This window comes from Protopterus annectens, chromosome 16.part0, assembly GCF_019279795.1.
Source record: "Protopterus annectens isolate FY-2018-M chromosome 16.part0, PAN1.0, whole genome shotgun sequence".
In the NCBI taxonomy this organism is placed as follows: Eukaryota; Metazoa; Chordata; order Ceratodontiformes; family Protopteridae; genus Protopterus; species Protopterus annectens.
The window spans coordinates 68,905,185-68,928,262 of record NC_056750.1 but is presented as its reverse complement, the minus strand read 5'-3'; the positions used below and the strand labels follow the sequence as shown (position 1 = coordinate 68,928,262).

The window sequence follows — 23,078 nt, the reverse complement described above, 5'->3', positions numbered from 1 at the left end:
TCAAAGGAGAGATTGCTATCTACCTGGGTCCCCAGATCTCTTATTACCTTTTCTGTATTAAGGGGGCTGCCACCTATGTGGTAATTTGTGGCTGTTTTGTTTTTCCCAAACGGGATGACTATGCATTTTTTGGCATTTAGCTTGAGGCCATGACTTTGACACTAGGTGTCCGTCTCAGTAAGGCCCTTTTGGAGGATGTCTGTGTCAGCCGGAGAGTCAATTATTGCTCCCAGTTTGCAGTCATCGGCAAACATGGTTAGCCGTAGTCCTCCTGTGTTTGCCTGTACTTTTGAGAAGTATATGCCGAACAGTAGGGGTCCCAGGACCGAGCCTTGTGGGACACACTTGTGACTGGTTTAGAGTCAGACCTGGAGCTCACTATTCTTACCATGTGAGTTCTGTCTGTAAGCCAGTTGGCAATCCATCTCGTGATGTAGGTGTTTATATTCATGCTGGTGAGTCTTTCTATAATATCCGAGTGAGTAATGGTGTCGAACACCTTGGTGAGATCAAGGTAGACTGTGTGAACCACCTTTCCCTCATCTATGGCCTTGGTGACTGTCTCAAAGAAGTCAACCAGTTTTAGTCCGCAGGATCTGTCTTTAACAAAACTGAACTGGGTCGGTTCAAGTGTTTGGAGGTTTCCATTGTCTTTGTTCATGAGTTCCATGATGATGCGCTTCATAGCCTTGCAGACCAGGCTAGTCAGGCTTATGGGGCAATAGTTACCAGGGTCAGTTGTGGCCCCTTCTTTGTGGAGAGGAATAACCGTTGCTGTGCGCCATTCTATGGGCACGCAGCCTGTGGAGAGGCTGAGGTTGAACAGCGTGTTTAGGTCGGGAGTTAGTTCGTTCTGTAGTTCATGCAAGACACAGCCTGGGACACCATCTCGTCCCATTGACGCTGTGTTTTTGGCTTTTGAAAGAGCTGTTTTCACCTGTGTGTCTGTGATTTTTGGGACACTGCACTTTTCCGGTATTGTTGTGGGCCCTTTTGAAGGTGAGAGGGGGGTGAGGTTTGCACTGAATCTATCTACCAGGATGTTGGCAATATCAGTAGGTTCAGTATATTTTGTGCTGTTTTGCACTAGTTCAGTGCATATCTGCGAGTTGCCACTTAGATTCTTAACATAGATAATAGCTAAAGAAGGCTTTGTGGTTATCTTTTGAATCCTTGGCTATTTTTCTTTCAGTTAGCCTCAGATGATTTCATGAAGGACCTCAGTTTCTTACTGATACTGATCAGGGATGTCTTTCCTTCTTGGGATTTGCTTTTTTTCTGAACTAGTTTCCTCCTTCTATTGCATAGCCTGTTTATTGCAGGGGTCCACCAAACTGGTTTCCTTCTCTTAGAGGAGTGAGTCTTGGTTTTGCTAGGGATGGCATGATCCATGCATCCTTGTAGGTGCTCATAGAGTGCATTTGTAAAGGTTTCTGCATCTTGGGCAGCGTTATCCTTTAGTGTGGGGGCTGTGAAACTTACCACCTCTGTCTTAAGTAAGGTGAAGTTTGCTTTAGAAAAGTTTTTTACTGTGGATTTCTTAGTTGGGGTGGTGGTGGAGTGTGGACATCCAGAGTGATTAGTTTATGGCCTGATCTAACCAGTGACGGGTTGACCTCTGGTGTGGAACACCTGTTGCCCATGTTGATGATGACCAGGTGCAATAGGTTTTCACTTCTGGTAGGGGAGTTTACCAGCTGATCCAGGGCATTTGAGTTGATTAATTCCAGGAAGCGCTGGGCCTGGGAATTTGTACTCTAGTAGTTTTCCCAGTGAATGGTAGGGTAATTGAAATCGCCCAATATCAGTGTGTTTGGTAGGACCTTCATTTTTTCCAATGTCTCCAGAAAGGTGGAGTGGTGGTCCTGGGTCATGGAGGGTGATAAATGTACATAAATATAAGAGCTGGAACCATTTTCAAAAATTTTGCAAATCAAGTAAGCCTCACACTGTTATAAATAAGGGTCATTCAAAAAAGCAAATTGATAAAGTTGGATTGCAACAGTCTGCTTTCTATGGAGATGGTGAATCAGTAATTGGTGACAAGATTGATGCAGTAGATTTATTGACAAAGAATGAGGTATTTTGTTCTGTCCAGATCAATGGTAAATTCACTGAGCTCAAAGTAGACACTGGTTCAAAGTGTAGTGCTATGCCTGCAGAAACTTGTGCTAAGGTGAGAGCTGGTGAACAACTAAATGTGACCAGTTGTGTGAAACTTGTTGCTTATGGAGGTGAAGAAATTCAAACGGAAGGCTCATTAGTGCTTTCATGTTATGTGGCCAAGAACTGTTGTAGCTTATTGTTCTATGTAGTCTGAAGACCTTTGCAGTCATTATTGGGTCTCAGAGACAGTTTGAGAATGCATCTGCTTTCTTTTATCAAAGACGTTCATCAAATAAGCACATGTCCCAGTTCCAGCTTCACTAACACTATTTTTTCAAAGTATGCTGATGTTTTTGATGACAAGCTAGGCAAACATCCAGTTATGTATTGTATGAAGTTAGATCCAGAGATTAGTCCAGTAGTCAGACCAGCAAGAAAAGTTCCGATAGCCATGCACCATAAAATCAAAGCTCATTTGAACAAAATGATGCAGCAAGGTGTAATTTGTCCAGTTACAGACCCTACCGAGTGGATGTTGTCCATGGTAGCAGCTCACAAAAAAGGCTCAAATGAAATCAGAATATCTATTGACCCAAGATATTTAAACAAAACATTAAAAAGACCTCATCATCCTATGCATACAGTCAAGAAAGTTGCAGCTGTAATACCGAATGCCACCGTTTTTTCTGTCTTAAATGCAAAAAGTTCATTTTGGCAAGTGAAGCCTGATCCTAAATCTTCATTACTGACTACATTCGGTACCCCATTTGGAAGATACAGATTTCTTAGGATGTCATTTGGATTAAATTTTGCAAGTGCAATGAAGCAAATTTTTTCAGGTTATCCTTGTGCCATAATAGTAGATGATTTGTTAGTCGGAGGCAATGGTGAAGCAGAGCTTGACGGAAATGTTAAGAGAGTTCTAGACAGAGCATGTGAAGTCAACTTAAAGCTCAATCCTCTAAGGTGAAAGTTCAGACTACTAGAAGTTACATATGTAGGTCATTTTTTTACTAGCCTTGGTTTGAGACCAGACCCATCCAAGCAAGCAGCCATTCTAGAGATGCCAGCACTAGATAATGTTCAAGCTCTACAATGTTTTCTTGGTATGGTTAAGTATTTAGGCAGGTTTATTCCAGACTTCAGTGAGTTTGACAGTGCCTTTGAGAGAGCTAACACATAAGAATGTTTCATGGTCATTGTTAGAACATCAGCAAGCAGCATTTGAAGACCTTAAGCAGAAAATAGCTACTCCAACTACGTTAAGATACTATGATGTCAACAAACCAGTAACTCTGTCCTGCGATGCTTCAGGATTTGGCCTTGGTACAGTTGTTCTTCAAGAGGGTAAACCAGTAGCCTGTGCATCTAGAACACTTACCCAAACTGAAATGTAATATGCTCAGATTGAGAAAGACATTTTGGCAATAGTCTTTGCATGTTCCAATTTTCTTGATTATATCTATGGTTGAAATATTCAGATTGAAACTGATCATCAACCTCTGGTTACTATTTTAAAGACGCCTATGCATTCAGCTCCAGTGAAATTGCAAAGAATTGTTCTAAAATTTCAAAAGTACAACTTCAAAATGGTCTATACAAAAGGCAAACCTCTTTATCTAGCTAATACCTTACCCAGATCACCCAGAAATGCAATGGAACAACTTGATAGAGAAAATGTTGACTTTGATGTCATGGAAGTGCATAGTCTTTCTACCACAAGACTTGATAAGCTAAGAGATCACACAAAGACTGATCCAGCTTTGCCAAAGCTCAACCACTACGTTAATGTTGGATGGCCGTCAAAGCAATCTAGTGTACCACCTGAAGCGCAACCCTACTTTCCTTACAGAGATGAGATGTTGATGGAAGATGGCATTATTTTAAAAGGTCCTAAAATTGTTGTTCCTGCTTCCTTACAACAAGAATACATCCAGATTTTGCATCGTGGTCACCCAGATTCCAATTCTACTAAAAGAAGGGTAAGAGGACTAGTATTTTTGCCTTCTCTATCAAAAGACATTGATAAAGTGCTTTCCTATTGTTCAGTATGTAATAGTACAAAACCACATTTGCAAAACAAACCAGTTCAGAAATTAAGTTCCTGAACTACCTTGGTCAACAGTAGCCACTGACATATTTAAGTGGAACAGTCAACATTACTTAGTACTGGTAAACTCTTATTTGAATTGGTTAGAGATTGAGTTACTATCTAACCTAACATCCACTGCTGTTTTTACCAAGTTGAAATATCATTTCTCAGTCCATGGAAGTCCACAAAAGTTTATCTGACAATGGTACCCAATTTACCAGTCAATTGCTTCAGAAATTTGCAAGAGAGTGGGACTTTGTACATGTTACTAGTAGTCCAGAATGTCCGCAGTCAGATGGACTAGCTGAACACGCAGAACAGAGTGCAAAGCAATTACTTGAGAAGTGAAAGTCTGACAATACCAATGTCTTTTTGAACTTACTCAGTCTCAGAAATTTCCCCTGTGATGATATACTTGGCTCACCTGCTCAAAGACGTCTATCTAGGCAAACCATAACAACATTGCTATCAGTACCAGTTTATTGAGGCCTAAAGCTAAAAATAACAAAGCAATGGAAGCATAATTGTACAGAAAACATTGTTTCCAGAAGTCCAGCTATGACAAATCGAGCAGATTTCTTCGTCCGTTGAAAAAAGAAGAGACAGTGAGGATACAAATGGTGAAAGGTTTCGACCGGATTGGTCAAGTAACAAATATATGTGAAGACCCAAGATCCTGTCTTGTGAAATCTGAGGGTGTTCAGTATAGGAGGAATCGCAGACATCTACTTCCTGTATCAGAACCATTATTGCAGCATTGTTCCTGTGATACAGACTCTGAGTGATTCAGACAGTGTTCCCATCCCAGAACATGTCTTGATTCCTACCACCACTGTTTCTGATAATTTTCATAACATCCCTAAGGTTGAACATTCAGCAGATACAAGTTTATATATCACATGATTTGGTCACATCTCCAGCCCCAGTGTGAGATACGCAGCAACTTGGATGTAGTTGTAGATATGCATCTAGTTTTGTATAACTGCATACTGGAAAATTACTTTGTACCTATAGCGTGCCAGTCAACATTGTCAATGTCATTTCCCAAAGAGGGAGGATGTAGAATAACAGGTGTGTTGTACCTTTAAGAAGCATTTCTAAGACCTGAATGTGCAGTATAAATATCAAGCATGTGCTAGCTTCAGTGCCATTTTGTGAGTACAGCCCGAGTGCTAACATCTATGTATGAGACAGCTAGTTTGTATATATGTTTGTGTTTGTATATAATAAATCTGCTTGAACAGGACCCACAATGTTCGTCTACTTCATGCTGACTAGATGAGTGATAATCACCTTCATCAATAATGTTGATCTGCATTGCTTTTTCCACCTCTGCTAAAACTCCTCTCTTACAGTAGAATCATATTGCAAAAGTGCCATTAATTTCCATTTAGTAAAGATCATTCCCATAATGTCCAGTGATGCTTGTACCGATCAGTTCCTGTCTACCTTGGTGAGGTTAAGGACCCGTGGGAGAGACCCGAGGAAGAGCAGCCTAATGTCCACTGTAATGTGTTTAACTAAGAACCCAGAACACAAGTCCTTAAGTTCTGACCAAAAGTTTTTCAGTACCCTAAAGGACAAAATCTGATGATCATCGTCACAATCTGCCTTCCCAAATGTCCAGCGATGTACTGAGCTGCTTATTTCCATTTTGTCCAATTTCAGTGGTGACTATTGATATGGAGACACCAGCTTTCATTAGACAAAATGAATCTACCTAGAAGTCTACCACATACTTTTTTTTACCTTATATCTTACTTTACTGTGTGCATTTAAACCTAACTGCAGTTTTGCCCCTGTGTTGGGGAGCATTATTTCATTTAACCCTAATTGTATTTCTGTATTTTTTTTGTATTTTGTGGGCAATTATTTTCTGTGGATTTCAATTGTAAAAGTCTTAAACACTCAACTTGACACACATTGTATATTCTCTTTTCAATATTAAGAATTGTTATATTTGTTTTTTTTTTCTGTGGAGCTTTTCTCCCCTCGCCTCCACTGAAAAAGGACACTAGCTTAGTTGGACTTTCCCGGTCAACAAATGTAAATAAAATAAAACAATAAATAAATAAAATAATTTGTTGCTCACAAAAGTATTTCTGCCTACCCCTTTACAGGAGCTCAGCTTTCCTGTACAACAGCATTTCATATCAGCTCATTATTATTTTATAATGGTTTTCCACCCTTTGGGGACCTAAGGAATCACCTGCCTGTCCTTGTCTTTTGAGTTTATCCTTAGCCTTGCTACACGCACACGCACACGCGCACACACACACACACACACACACACACACTTTGACAGACTGCTCCATAGCTTGCCTTAGTTGTGCATATGTGCAGTGCACAGCACTTCAGTAGGTCGTGCATATGTGTAGTGCGCAATGCTTCAGTAGGTAATGCATATGTGCAGTGCGCAACGCTTCAGTAGGTAGCGCATATGTGCAGTGCCCCATACTTCAGTAGGTAGTGCATATCTGCAGTGCGCAATGCTTCTGTAGGTAGTAAATATGTGCAGTGCGCAATGCTTCAGTAGGTAGTGCATATGTGCAATGCACAACTCTTCTGTAGGTAGTGCATATGTGCAGTGCGCAACGCTTCAGTAGGTAGTGCATATGTGCAGTGTGCAACGCTTCAGTAGGTAGTGCATATGTGCAGTGCGCAATGCTTCAGTAGGTAGTGAATATGTGCAGTGCGCAACGCTTCAGTAGGTAGTGCATATGTGCAGTGCACAATGCTTCAGTAGGTAGTGCATATGTGCAGTGCACAACACTTCAGCAGGTAGTGCATATGTGCAGTGCACAACGCAACAGCAGGTAGTGCACATGTACAGTGCACAACGCATCAGCAGATAGTGCACATGTGCAGTGCACAACGCATCAGCAGGTAGTACATATGTGCAGTGCACAACGCTTCAGTAGGTAGTGCATATGTGCAGTGCACAATGTTTCATCAGGTAGAGCATATGTGCTGTACAGCTTTACAAAAGAATTTACTCTTTTGGACTTCACTGGTTGCTCCCCTCAACCTTCAAACTATTGGAGTTTCAGACTGGAGTATTTGCTCAGTCTCTGAGTCATAGTCCTAACACATTTCCCATCTTGCTTAGAGTAACCTTCTGTACCCCTGGAATTAAATCAGATTCCCACACTTGCCAACATTTTACTATGTTGTCCGTAATGGTCACATAGATTCAGTTAGACATGGTCATGTTGATTCACTTTAACAGTTCCTTGAAATTGCTAGCTGGTACAATTGAACCAGGGCCTTCCTGAACATTAAGCAGGTTGCTGGGAGCAGACCACATAAATATGGAGTGCTTACTTGCTGACGTAAATTCACATTCAGTCTTTTTGCCACAGAGTGAGGAATATTTCAGGGCTTATTCCATGGCCTGTAAACTATCAGGGCAGCCACACCTTAACGGTCAAATGGCCTAGCTGAGAATGAGAGGCACATTTTCCCCCAAACCTCACAGTAAATACTTTTTCTTGCTTATTAAGACCTTCTCACAGTTTGAGATAATCTTACATTAATAAATGCCTCTTGAGAAAGTTCAACACTCTACAAGCTTGGGAAAATCAGTACAGAACTGTTGAAAGAGACAAGGGACTTTTTATAGGAAAAGCAGTTTGATTGCCACATTTAAATCCTTGCCACAAATGTCCTTAAAATTCTCTGCCAATTTGAAAATCAAAATCAGTCTTTCTCAGGTACAGGGCTGGCTCTAGCAACTGTGGGGTCTGATTTGGACCATTTTGGTGGGGTCCCCACAGCTAACCCCTAGCCCATTTAGTTCCTAGATTTCTAGAATTCATATTATTTCAGATCATGTATCAGGTATACATGCTGTTACTGAGTATTTAAAAATAAAACGGTTTATTTATTTTCTTGTTTTGTTATAAAATATGTTGAAACAGAAGTAAACTACTGCACTCATGGATTATCCTCAAATCCAACATCTCCTGTACTTCCTCTCTCGTGATCTACTTAACTCGCACAGGCACACTATAAGGGGCCTTTCTTATGGGCCACTGAGATCCTATGTCTACGTGATTCTCAATCACTTGGGTTCACCTTAACGTACCTGTAAACATGTTCCAAAACTCCTGTAGTATTGCCTAGATCTCCTGAACCAAGGTAGGAGATAGCTGCAGTCTTGGCCCTTGTCTCTCCACTGCACTTCTTTATTTTTCTCTCTTTTCTGTCTCCCCCCTCCTTTCCCTTCTTCCTGTCATTTGACTAATGCATTATTGTACTCCACATTCCTTGTCTAACAGTAGTACACACTGCAAACACTTTGATTTTTGTGCATTATTTTCTCCAGAGAAGATATGACAGTGTACCTGTGCTTTTCATACTGATTTTACTGACTTGAGTTATTGTATCTTGTCTACTTATGACTGTGTCCCGCTCTGCATCTTAGCTGTTATCAATGTAACAGTAATATTGATTTCCGCTGTGCTGAGGAAGAAAATGGCTCTACACACTCCGGCATCTTTGGGGCGTGCTGCGGACAAACCCAAGCAGGATGTGCTGCTATGAAGCAGGTGCATTTTGAAACATGAAGCCTAATAAAGTCTTCTTACTCATCAGAGTCCCCAGGACTTAGTTCCCACGCCCAGTGTCCATTCATGCCAAGAAGCGCTGGACAAATTAGTGAATGACACTCATCACACTCCCCATGCCAGGAAGTACAAGACAAGTGAGACCAGTGAGTCAGTAGTATGCTTGGGGGGGGGGGGGGGCAAAAAGGCCATAAAACAATTGTAACCTTCCTTAGACATTCTCATTTAAAATTACCCTGTTCTTTCTTCATGGTCTTCCATTCATCTCTTGTGCTTCCTCTGAGTTTCTTAGCAAGTCAGTTTCCTTACCTTGTTATGTAAGTGTCTTTCCAGAACTCTTGAACTTTCAAAGACTGAAAGCAGCAATAAAGTAAGGCAACCCCTTATAAATGGCATTGCTTGCACACCACCTCAATTATAACCATTTCAGAACTTTTATTTGTTGGTATTTACTTATTTGTTAAGCTGGATAAATGGACTAATACATGCAGATATTTTCCACCCATGTCTCGGATTACAAGGCCAACAATAAAGATTGCATGAAGGGATAATTCAGAGTAATCCCTAAGCATCATGTTATCACAGATGGGAGGAAATCCGAATGTCTTCAAAAACGCCACAAGGATATAGGGAGAATATGCAAAACCCCAAACTTTGTCCAGCTTTCTATAAGGCATATCCCCTCAAATCCCCTCCCCAATCCAGTCCAACCATTTTATTTACTTACTTGTCTTTGTTTTTATGCTGTTTGAGACTGTCTGTGTCATACTTTTGTCCTGTAATTGTACTCATTAGCAAACAATCATAAACCCCATGTCTGTAAGAGAAACAAAGGAAAGTGTAGTACCTCTCTACTGGTTTTCAAGTTAAGCATGGTCTTATTATCTTTTGAAAAACTAACTGGAGCAGTACACTAAAACAGATGGCTAATCTGCCTAGTTTGGGTTAAAAGCCCTGATGAGCACATAACAACAACAACTGAGTGCTATAAGAGCATGTACAGCTAAAACTGTGAGACATACAAGAGGCATGAAGCTGATTTTACTAATAAATCCAGACTAACCACTAGTGCAATGTATGATGGGAAATGTACTCCATTCTATTAACAAGCATATGTGGGAGAAAGATTACGGTAGGCACAACCTTGCACTTTGCTGTAGTGTCTCTCAGGCAAACCTCAGGGCCATGTATGACATAATGACCTTGTCATAGCCTAGTGTGAGGCCCTTTTGGTCCAGATATCTCTATTTGGCCTAAGGCTGGCTTGCACAAATAGTTACTAGGCATGCATTCAAAAAGACCATGAGGAACCTACTTCAATTTCTCCAGAGCATTAAGTGATTTGCTCAATGGCACACAGTATGCAAATGGTGGCTGAGAAATTGAACCCCATACCACAGGAAGTAGCTCTTTAACAGCTCATAGTCCTACTCATCTGCACTAACTGCCAGATACCAGATACACATTACTGCATTGCAGTCATCTGCGTAGCGTAATATTTTAGAAATGTTTCCACTTTCTCCTACAGACACTGTATGACCTTTCTGCAAAATAGTTCTAGCATCAGCATGAACAGCAGGACATGACAGAGGTACCAGAATTCAAGTTTTACACCGAGTAGTTCTGACTTAATGCACAGTCTCTCACTAACTGACAAAACGTTCTTCAGGGGGGATTACCTTTTCACCAAAGTGTAGCAGACACAGTTAATTATAGTGTGTGTGTGTGTGTGTGTGTGTGTGTGTGTGTGTGTGTGTGTGTGTGTGTGTGTGTGTGTGTGTGTGCTGCATGCATGTGTGTGTGTTACTGTGTATGTGTATCTATATATGTGTGCTTTTGTCTGTATATGCATGTGTGTGTTTCTGTGTATGATGTGTGTACGAGCATGTTTTTCTGTGACTGTGTGTGTTTCTGTGTATGTATGTATGTCTGTGTGTGTGTGTGTGTGTGTGTGTGTATGTATGTTTCTGTGTCTGTATATGTATGTGTGTGTGTGTATGTTTCTATGTATGTATGTGTGTGTGTTTCTTTGTGTATGTGTGTTTCTTTGTCTGTGTGTGCATTCGTGTGTGCCTGGTTGTGTTTCTGTCTGCATATGTGTATGTGCGCATGTGTGTGTTTCTTTGTGTGTGTTTCTGTGTATGCATGTATGTGCATGCACGTGTGGATGTGTGTGTGTATGTGTATGTATGTGTCTGCATGCGTGTGTCTACATCTGAGTGTAACAATGTCACACACTGCAGTATGGGTTGGGGTTTTCCCCATGAAAACAATTCACAAGCTGAAGCTTATTTCATTCAGAATATTAATCTGTTTATTTTTTGATTGGATGACATAGAAGGGCCATCCCTGCTTCATTACCCTCTTGCTTCAAAATTGTATGCTGGTGTCCCCTTCCAGTGAAACAAATGAGCTCACAGCATCCAGCAGCAGAACCCCAGCCTCAGTGGGACATTTGCAGCCACCTAATTATAATGAAGGAGGACCTGAAACAGATTCTGTCCAGTCCTATCCTTTGGTACGTCCCATATCTCATTCCCTCCAGTAGAGCTCTTTTGATTGTGTACCTTTAACTCCCAGTCCTTTGGTACGTCCCATATCTCATTCCCTCCAGTAGAGCTCTTTTGATTGTGTACCTTTAACTTCCAGTCCTTTGGTACGTCCCATATCTCATTCCCTCCAGTAGAGCTCTTTTGATTGTGTACCTTTAACTCCCAGTCCTTTGGTACGTCCCATATCTCATTCCCTCCAGTAGAGCTCTTTTGATTGTGTACCTTTAACTCCCAGTCCTTTGGTACGTCCCATATCTCATTCCCTCCAGTAGAGCTCTTTTGATTGTGTACCTTTAACTCCCAGTCCTTTGGTACGCCCCATATCTCATTCCCTCCAGTAGAGCTCTTTTGATTGTGTACCTTTAACTCCCAGTCCTTTGGTATGTCCCATATCTCATTCCCTCCAGTAGAGCTCTTTTGATTGTGTACCTTTAACTCCCAGTCCTTTGGTACGTCCCATATCTCATTCCCTCCAGTAGAGCTCTTTTGATTGTGTACCTTTAACTCCCAGTCCTTTGGTACGTCCCATATCTCATTCCCTCCAGTAGAGCTCTTTTGATTGTGTACCTTTAACTCCCAGTCCTTTGGTACGTCCCATATCTCATTCCCTGAAGTAGAGCTCTTTTGATTGTGTACCTTTAACTCCCAGTGGGTGTGGCTTCAGTCTTTAAAAAAAATGATGTTACCACCTTGCATTTCTGACAAATACTTATTGAGAGAGGTCAAATAGCAATACAGTTGTTTGCCATCATATAGGTTCATAGGTAGGTACTAGGCTATCTGCCCAAATGCATTTATAAGCCTAGCCAGAATGTGTTTGCTTCAAAATAAAATATTCCGATACCTTGTGTATAGTACGGTTTTGGAATTATTAATGCAAATATGAACAGGCGATATCTGACACCTAGAGAGACAGTAGGAGGTAACTGCAGAAACACCTGGAGATGTCACTTGGCTGTAATGAGATCTGACAGTAAGCTGCCAGTCATGAGATTAAAAGGGTAGGTCTCTTTGCAAGTACAATCAAACAGATGTTTAGATCATAATGTAATCGGATTGTTGGACTATAATTTTGGAGAAGGATGTGGAGAACAAGGAAGCCCTAATTTCAGGTAAGATACCACCATTCCTTCAGTTAACTCTTCTCTGGTCCTGTCATCTTCCTTTGCCTGACTGTACCAACCAACAACAATTGGACTAGCTGCTTAGGTGCCTTTTTATAAACCTCATTTGGCAGCCATCTTGCTCAGGGTTTTGCCCCATGGCATATCCTTAACCACCTCCACAGTTTCTGCCAAGTTATCTATCCAGAACCTGACATTCCACTTGAGGAAGAAGATCAAGCTACTATATCACCCTGGAGCTTTCGCCTCCATCTTGACATCCCATTCCTACTTAAACTGCCTCTTATAATACAACCTCAAAAACATAATTATTAATTATTCCTCCATCCTACTCAGAAGGAAAATTAAGTCCTCATATTCATTAATTAAAAAATATCTTTGTTGTCTGTTAGAGACAGGGCTCACAGCTGTCCGGACTTGGAGCCACAGACCCAGTACTTCAAATTCAGTTCACCGCCTTGTTCCATGCAACCTCTTTAGAAAGTTGTCTTAAATTAAGCGTAATACTTTGCAAACACAACAGCTGCTGATTCCTGTAGTGGGACTTTTTGACCAGCAGACCCTTCAACTGTTTTTGTAAGATACTAAACCTTTCCTACTTCTGTTCCCTTTGCTACAGCCTTGTCTTTCTGTTTGCGCTCCCGTGAAATCTTAGTCCACTGTTTCAGACCCTTTTTAAAATACGCTTTTAGAAACTTCAGAATGAACTCCCCGGTGTTGGTTTGCCAAACACTGTCCACCATGTCCATACTATGACTTACCAGCAGGTAGTCTAACAAAACTCCTGTCTCTTTCCCATGTTCTCACACTGCATCCTCAGGAACTACCTGAAATTTAAGTCCACTGCAAGGTTAGTCTGAGGTCTTAACATATGTAAAACCAATGGTTAGGGGTGCCTGCATATACTTTATGTCCATCTTATTAAACACATGCATCAAACTGTGCACTGTATGCCACATCTTGCCGTGAGATTCTTCACCTCCATTTCTCCAGACATGAGGCCATAGTTAACTCAAACTGTGCACTGTACTCCAGATCTTGCCGTGAGATTCTTCACCTCCATTTCTCCAGACATGAGGCCATAGTTAACTCAGACTTTGCACTGTACTCCAGGTCTTGCTGTGAGATTCTTCACCTCCATTTCTCCAGACATGAGGCCATAGTTAACTCAAACTGTGCACTGTACTCCAGGTCTTGCCGTGAGATTCTTCACCTCCATATCTCCAGACATGAGGCCATAGTTAACTCAGACTGTGCACTGTATGCCAGGTCTTGCCATAGTTAACCTGATGCACCACTTCAAAAGGAAATCCTTCCCTGCATTTTTGACCTGTATGTGAGTCAAACAAATTTCTGAATATATATTGCTGATTTCACAAGCATAAATTCATTTGCTGCACCTGCATGCTGGACCATTGCAGAGTTATGTCATTTGATAAAAATATACTATTCCTACAGATAGTACAGTTTGTTGCATATCTCTTTAGATATAGTCTAAATTACTAGCATTTGGAAAGACGGAAGCCTCTACCTCATGTGATCACTCTTTTTTTTGTTGTCATTCATTTAATTTTGTGTATAATTTAATTTTTTTTTTTGACTAGATAATGTTCTGAGTCATTTGGCTTGCAGAGAGTTATCATATAATTCATATTGTTTATCTTCACTTTTTACAGGACTGTTCCACACTACTTGGTCTATTTTTGGAGTCGGATTTTCTTTTTTATCCTGGGATTTTTCCGGATTAGAGTGAAAGGTCAGAAGGCATCAGTCTCTGAGGCCCCTTTTCTGGTGGTGGCCCCGCACTCTAGTTTCTTTGATGCCGCCTGCATGCTGCCATGTGATCTCCCTACCGTGCTGTCTCGGGCCGAGAATCTCAACATTCCTGTGATTGGAGGTGAGCATTGAAGGGTATAATGATGAAAAGGCATTGCTCTGCTATTGGTGGGATACCAGGGACTTGTTTTAAACAGGAACCTGATATTCCAATGATGAGATGAAACTTTAAATCATGACCACAAAGATGATAGTGGAGTTTATATCATGAAAATGTTTTTTTCTCTCTGTATTGTAACTATGGATTGGACATAGGAGTTGCAGAGTAGCCTTGATTATATGTATTCATGACGTAGTTCATTCACAGATAATAGTGTCCACACACTCACGAGGTTCTCCTGTTCGATTCTCGGCTGGAGTGCAGGGAATACCTTCTGTGTGGAGTCTGCATGTCCTCCCCACAGTTGGGTGGCGTTCGGAAGACATGCGTAAATGGGTTTGCCTTCGTTGAAGGTTGGATGTCGTGCTGGCACCTTGGCGTTCATGAAAATCGGGAAAAGCCGAAAGACAAACAACAAGTCTCCACACACTCACGCACACATACATATAGATATGAACACACATGCAACTGCATCATAGCCATTTGAAAAAAAAGACAACATCTGCATGCAGGTATATATAAAGACAGTGAAAGTTAAAAATGGGATTTGAGGAAAACAGAAAACCAGCATGGTTGTTATAATTTGCAACAAATGCACTGTCTTCAGAATGTATTCCTTTCTCTCCATGGTTCACTTTACTACTCATTTGGACTTGTTCAACAGCTAGTAGCCAGCTGTTTGGATCATTTGAGCTTTTGTCACATTTGTTTGAACATAGCAGACTGAGGTGGCAGATGGTGGGACTTTAATATTTTTTATGTGGTCTAATGTCACTGCACCTTTGGGAAAGAATGATACGGGTGTTATATTACCTGTCCACAATTGCTAATTCTAAATGATACAGTCACCTTATAGTGAAAATAATAAAGATAATTAAGGGGTTCTTACCCTGTCTGCTTGCAGTCTTACCATCTTGTTCTGAATTTTGGTATGTACTCATTTTGTATATAATGTTACTAATTTCAAAGACTGTGATGTATTTTCTGCTCTTTAATTTGAGTCGTGGCCAAAAAATGGTCAATAGACCAGTTCACTTACCCTGTGAACAAATAGTAAATAAATAAATAAGTGCCCTAGAAGGGCAGGGTGAAGGGAAGGCCCTTGCTCATAATACAAGTTCAAGTACATGCGTTGCGGAAATGTGAGTACTCCAGCTGTGATCTTTGAAACCTTGCAGCTGTCTTACTGAGTTTGAAATTCAGATATGTTGAGGGGATGCAGTGGACCTTAATTCAGCACTGCCTAGTGTAGCCCAGCATCAGTTATTTGCTTTGTTAAAACCTTGTGTCACTCCCCAGATTCTTCTTCATCATCATCATCATCATCATCAGATCCCACAGCACTGCGCCACGAGATGTAGTTAACTTACATTTTTCAATTCATTTTTATCTTGTCCTTTTTTAAAAAGACATTGTTAATAACTTGACACCAGTGTATTTATACAGAACTGAAATGCAAAAGATCTGCTCTGCGTCTTGGGTACATCTGACCCGACTGGTTCCCTAATCTCCCCCAGTGGTGCCCAAGCGTCCCTACCACCACTACTACTTCCTTTTACTTAAAGTTGCCCCTCTCATGTTTTGGCTATGAGTAGAAGTAAGACATAACACAGTGAATTAAGCTCATTAAGGATCTGTAAGTAATTAATTTTCTTTCATCTAGCTGGGGAGGCCGTCACTTTAAGAGTAACTGTCATGCACTCACATCATTACAAGAGTTATGTACAATTTGTTAATGCCCATCTAGGAAAGGAACACTGTCTCTCTGATAGTCAGATCTGCCTTCCCCAGACTTGTTACTGAGCCCATCCTTCAGCTCGGCTTAGTGTCATTACAGGCAAACATGTTTTCCATGTACTCCAGGGTCAGAACTTGCCCTTTTTTGCTCTGTTCATCCCTTTCTAGATCTTCCAATCAAGTGAACTTAATAGTGAAGCTTATTCACACATTTGAGAAAATTTCTCATTTGAGAAAAGAATGAACATAAATTAATAGGAAAAAGGAAAAATCTGTTGGAAAAGGGCAGTGAGCATAATTTATGATTGCATGTCTAAAGGATTAGACTCTGGGGTTGGGTCGTGAAGGGGGGGACCTAAGTAACCAAAAGCAGCAGAGTGAAATTAGATTGTATCGTAATCCACACCCAAACCATGCATTAATGCTGTTATACAAGAGTTAGCATTTTCATTTTATAGGAAAATAGCTTTTCATAGTTTCCTTTTTCTGTGTTATGAGCATGAACAAGCACCATTGTTTGGTCTCCCATAACATAATGAAACAAGCAAAAGGAAGAATGAGGTAGTGTTACTGTCTACTGTTTTATAAGGAACTATGTTGTGATTTTGTAATTCTGAGTCTGGAATTATGTTTAGTACTGCCTGATGAATAAAAGAAGGGCTTGTGAATTTTTCCATAGTAGTAGGCATTGTAAAGAGATGTGAGATTGGGTAGAATAGAAGTAGTTTTATAAAGTATTTTGACTGTATCATTATAGCATAATAGGATATCTAATGTGTGTCTGGACAAGTAACTTACCTCAGGCCATCATTTCCAAGAATGATGAGGCCTGTTAGTCCTGGTGTAGATTTAAGGGTACCCATTCAGTCATCCAGGTTACATTTGAAGGAAGACAAAGAGCCACATTGCTTGACTTTCAGAGGACGTCTATTCCAATGTTGGGCGAGTTGCTGGGCGCTGAACATCCCTCCATTGTGTTTTATTTATTTGCTGATATAGGTTAAGATCTCTTGTTTGAGAATTAACCGCACTATTTAACCTTCTGAGCAAAAAGAGGTCAAGTGCAACAAGATCTCTAATGGCTCAGTACTCGAGACACAAATCACCCCTCAAGAGTCTATAAGACACAGGTTAGAGGAACAAGACCTTCAGTCCCCTCTAAAGTTCTTGAGGCATGAGAGATTTTTGGTTAGGAACCTCTGGAGCTTTTTGAGCTAGTGAGTTACATACCAAAGGGCACATTATATTATATAACAGTTCTGACAAAGGCTGGATATAAGGGAACAATCATTTCCTTAGATTCGAAAGAGATGCCATTGGCAATTAGTTGTGAAACTTGAGATAATGTTTAATGACTACAAATCTGCAGTCTGTATAATTTTCAGTTATGTCAACATTTCTTTAAATTATCTGATAATAAGATATTCTTCCACTGTCTCTCTTAATTTAGAACAATAACTCACTTTCACTGCCATGTTGTATGAACTTACTTTACTTTGTTTTATAATTGCATTTGTAAAGCCTTTGTTTTATTATTGTATTTGTAAAGCCTTTGTTTTATTATTGTATCTGTAAAGCCTTTGTTTTATTATTGTATCTGTAAAACCTTTGTTTTATTATTGTATCTGTAAAGCCTTTGTTTTATTATTGTATTTGTAAAGCCTTTGTTTTATTATTGTATCTGCAAAGCCTTTGTTTTATTATTGTATTTGTAAAGTATCTTGTTAAGTAAAATGAATTGCTTGCTGATCTGTGAGCCTAGTTCATGACCAAAATAGGTCAGTAGACCAGTTCACCCACCTGGTCAACAAACAGTAATAAATAAATACTGAAGGTATTCCTGACTATAGTAGCCGCATGGTACTCAGAGGAAAGGGAACTGCTTACCCAGGTCCTCCTTTCTGTAACTACAGTTTCACTTGATAATGGGATGTCATCAGTATTGTAGACTACGTCAATTTGCTGTTTCCCAAATAATATACTACTACATTTCTTGGTGTTTAGTTTTTGCCTTTTTTTCCTGAAGGTATTTACTAGTATAACCTCATTTTGAAGGATATACAAGCCTTCTGTGGTTTTGGCAATTACACCCAGTATGTAATCATCAGCAAATTTGGTCAACCAGAGGTCCTAGCTTTCAGTTCTGAGATCAGAGAAATAAATGCCAAGCACAGATCCCTGTGGGAAACCAGCGGTCACCTACCTGAACAAAGTGCATTGTGCCTTGAAGCCATTTAGCTCTCCACCTTAGCACAAAGGGATCAGTGTTTAAGACTGAGAGCTTCTTTACATGGTTTGGTATCAGATGCCTTGGCCAGATCAAGGTAAGCAGCGTAAACAGTATGACCAGTGTCAACCACTCGAGTGACCTTCTTAAAGAAGTTGACAATCTTTAATAGACATGATCTAACTTTTATGAATCCAAATTGTTGTGGGTCGACCTAAGTGAGATTTTTGATGTCATAATTAATGGGGTTGGTTAATGATCAGCTCCATGGCTTTACAGATCAGATTTGTAAGGCTGATAGGTCTGTAGTTTCTTGGGTCAGTGGTAGGAAAACTCTTTTGGAGGGGCATCATAGAGGAACTTAGCCTGTAGTTTAAGGAGGAGTTCGGCAACAGCATGTTGACACTTATTATAGACAATCTGGTATGTTATTGGGATCCATAAAAGAGGTGTTTTTGGTCTTTGAAAGTACCTTATGGACATGTTCCTTGGTAATGGTAATGGCTTGTGAGTGAGTCAGGGATGATTGGAGTTGGAATGGGAGTTCTGGTAGAGCAATTGGCAGTAAACTCGTTGGCCGATATATTTATAATATGATCTGGGCTGGAGTGCAGTACCCCACTGTGGAAAACTTTAGAACAATTTTGCAAATATTTTCTAATTTTTATGCTATAGCTGAAAGACGACTTGCAGTTATCCTTTGCTTCAGATGCTAACCTCAGTTCATGGAATGGCTTTCTTGTCCTTATAGTACCTTCTAGTTTCTTGGTGAGATTTTTTTATACTGTCCTCATACAGGTATTGAAAGATAGGATAAAAGTTAAACGGGTATTTGTTTAAAGCTATGTATTTTTTATTTATCCTTTGTTGCCCATATTAATCCCATTAAGCTTAGGGCTTCTTTTCAGGGGAGATCCAATGTGATGTTTATAGTACTAGGGTAAAATCTGGCCTGTGCATCAGGGAATTTCCCCTACTCTTTTCAGTAGGTGAAGTGTGGGGGTCTTGTACATTCACCTGAGGTACCATCAACTTAAGCAGATGGGACCTCTGTTTAATGTCTCATCCGAAGGACAGCACACTGAAGACTACAGCATCCCATCCCACCATTGTTGCACTACAGTGTCAGCAATCCATCTACCTGGTGTGGGAATAGAACCCACGGTCTTCTACACCAAAGACAAGTGCTCCAGCTGTTGTGCCATTGACACTGCTAAAAATGATAAAAATATTGTTTACCAAAGGAAACTACATGGCTGTACTTTCTTCCCGTTATTAACTGGCTATCTGAGCTGCAGCAAAAGTGTGTTTAAAAAGGAGTAGATGAGCCATGAGTTATGTGCAAATACCTTCATGACTAATCCGTTCATTTAGAACACCTTATTAGCTGATTGTAGTTTTATAATTAATATCATTATACAATTCCTAACAGAAAAGCACTTAGGAGAGGATAATGCAGGATCTGCCCATGGCTGGCATGATTTTGGTCTTTCAAACCCAGCTTTGGGTAAACCTTAGATACTTAACGGGTGCTTATTGCTACTTTGCCATGTTAACTGTATCATTTGACTATGGAAGGCCACTGGCTGCAAACTTATCGTGCCTGCATGTATACTCTTCCAGTATTGAATCCCTGGTGCCAGGCTTTGGAATGAACAGCACTTCTCACAAGTCTCTTAGTGGATGTCGCCATCCTGTAGCAAACTGTTCACAGATTCATGGATGCTTCACTACTGCCTGCCTGCCTGATGTTACAGCATGTTCATGGATGCTTCACTACTGTCAGCCTGCCTGATGTTACAGCACATTCATGGATGCTTCACTACTGCCTGCCTGCCTGATGTTACAGCACGTTCATGGATGCTTCACTACTGCCTGCCTGCCTGATGTTACAGCACGTTCATGGATGCTTCACTACTGCCTGCCTGCCTGATGTTACAGCACGTTCATGGATGCTTCACTACTGCCTGCCTGCCTGATGTTACAGCACGTTCATGGATGCTTCACTACTGCCTGCCTGATGTTACAGCATGTTCATGGATGCTTCACTACTGCCTGCCTGCCTGATGTTACAGCACATTCATGGATGCTTCACTACTGCCTGCCTGCCTGATGTTACAGCACGTTCATGGATGCTTCACTACTGCCTGCCTGCCTGATGTTACAGCACGTTCATGGATGCTTCACTACTGCCTGCCTGGTTGATGTTGTATTACATAGGAAAAGGATCCAGTGGCAAATGCGGCTCCACATAAACCACCTGGGACTAGGAGCAATGCTTCTCACCCTGAAAATTGTGGAGAGGGAAATGAAACTAGAGTACTTCCTTAGTTACCCCAAGAACCATTCCAGTGTATGTTACTTAAGCAGGGAATTACATACTGATGCATCCTGTGGAAAGAGGTAGTGCAGGTGTAGCAGTGAAATGTACACAGATTCATCACCGTTGAAGTCAGTAACATCGCCGGAGACATGATTGCGGAGTCCTTGACCCATTCTTCCAATGCTGTTCTTGAGGTACGGATTCAGGAGTTGTGTCGACTTGCACTCTTCAGCACTTAAGAGAGTCACCTTTTTGCTGTCCAGGAAAATGTGGTCCTCCCCTACTCCTGTTCTACTCATCATGACAAAGGGAAGCTGATGCTGGATGCAGTTTTCCATTTAAGGCAGGCAAGATTCTTGTTTGCCTTCTTATTATTTCCAACTCCTCTTCTAGTCACTAAGTTCAGAGACGAGAGAGCAAAAGTTATCCTGCTCACTCTGGTGTAGTTTCAGGCTCGCCAGTTGTTTATAGTACAGGAAGCCTTGCCCTGGTGCAGCTGCAGTCAGTCCCCTAATACTACAGGAAGTCTCCACTTTCCAGATGACGTAACAGCCAGCTGAAGCACTGCTCTGGTTTCGGGTTTGTGTTCATTGTATCTGCCTGCTTTCATGCAATGAATAAGTATTGTTGGCTGTGATTTTACGTAAAGTAGTGTATAAGACCAGGGAGATGGAACAGCTGTTCATTACATTTGCTCAGGAGAGGGAGGGCTCATTAAACAAAAAATTTACAAGCTGTATTTTGACATCAAACAAGAAGCCACCAATTAGAAAATGTTATTGTTGAAGGCCACAGAAGCATGTCATTTATTCGGATGCTGTTTGAGACTTGGCAGTAATGTTGGAGGACAGATGTAGAGGTCCACATTTAATAACTATGGATTTTTTTCCTTTACTTTTGTAATTTGAGTTTTCGGTGTTGTACGAGAGAGGCTTGGTGGTTTTCGTGGATTGGTGATTAGGTACTTGAGAGGGCGGTGCTGGTGCTACTGTGTACTTATGTGGATTCATACATACTGCATTCAGCAGCAGCCTGTAGGAGCAGGTTTTCATTTCTGCTATATTTGTCTTTCCTTCATGGTTTTGCAGCTGTGAAGATACTTACACTGGGAGTGTGTGTATGGGGGGTGGGAATGTGTCCCACATGAGGCTATAGAAGGAGCTTACTATCGTGTAAAAATTGTTTCCTTCTAGTTTTTGTGCCTTGATTTTGCTGTTAGAATAGTGGTAAAGTACCACTGTTAGTGGATGTTTTTGTGTTGGGATATTTTGGCAAGGATCAAAGTCAGTTTCACAAGGATTTACAACAAATTCCAGAGCATGCTTCAAAACTGTCATTATAGACATTAGTGCCACAGTTGCTTGGATATTGACTCACACTTTCACAAGGAACTATTATTTTGATTTTCCGTCTCCTGAGGCTGGAATTCTTCACTACTTTGGTGTTACTGGAGTCATGCTTCTGAATGTTTGCCTTTTGGCGTGGCTCCAGCTGTGCCCTTCCAGGACTTTTGGAACTTTGTGAGATTAGATTATTCCCATCAGTGTAACCCCTAAAGAGGACTGCCAGCATCATGTATTACTGAAACGTGCTCACCATATAATTTTCTCTGCGCAAAGCTCCACCTTATTGGATGCTTAGTCTTCTCCTGCCCATCCCCCACTGCTTTGACATCGTCTTCATCTAGTGGTTACTGTATCCTTGCTGTTGTTTTTTGTTTCCTTTGTTATGTCGTGTGCTTCTTCAGTAGATTCTTTAGATTGCCAATTGAATGTGATAAGCACACTGTTCTTGTCTAGATCATGATGTAACTACAAAGGCAGCTGCAGAGAAAAAAAAAAATATTATCGGAACAGATAACTGCAGGAAAGCAAGTCTCAGCGATCTACCCACCAAGGAGGGTGCCCTCACAGATTAGGGCTAGTAAGTTGACTACATACTCCGTTATGTATGACTAACACCAATGTATACTATGATGTAAATAACAGTACATATCTGATGTGTCAGACGTTACTCAGTCCGACTCAGAATTTTTAAAAACTTTGCCTTTATATATGTGTCAGTGGCTGAATTGGTAGCTCAGTCGACATTCATGCTGGATCATCAGAATGCTCCTGGGTTCTAGTCCCAATTTAGATGATTGGATTAATTTTTGAAAATGCTGACACTGCAGTGCAACATTGGGGGGTGCAGTATTGGGGAGGGGGGTGCAGCACTCCTGAGTGTGGTGTCCTTCAGGTGTGACATTAAACTGAGATACTGTGTGCTTGATCTTGTGGTAGCATAGGTGGATATAAAAGATCCCGCAGCACCTATCAAAAAAGTAGGGGAAGTTTCCCAACACAAGGGTCAGATTGCTTCTGGTAATATAAATGACACCAAGGGTCTGTCCTGGTTAACAAGGATAAATAAA

General features: G+C 40.9%; 1 protein-coding gene across 1 annotated transcript in view; it reads left to right on the top strand.

Annotated features, from left to right (window-relative positions):
- The window catches only part of LPCAT4 (lysophosphatidylcholine acyltransferase 4), a 752,085-nt gene that overhangs the window by 371,944 nt on the left and 357,063 nt on the right, over positions 1–23,078 (top strand). Inside the window, exon 3 of the mRNA XM_044058233.1 lies at positions 14,119–14,339. Coding sequence (XP_043914168.1) covers positions 14,119–14,339 — 221 coding nt within the window. The remainder of the gene's footprint in view (positions 1–14,118; positions 14,340–23,078) is intronic.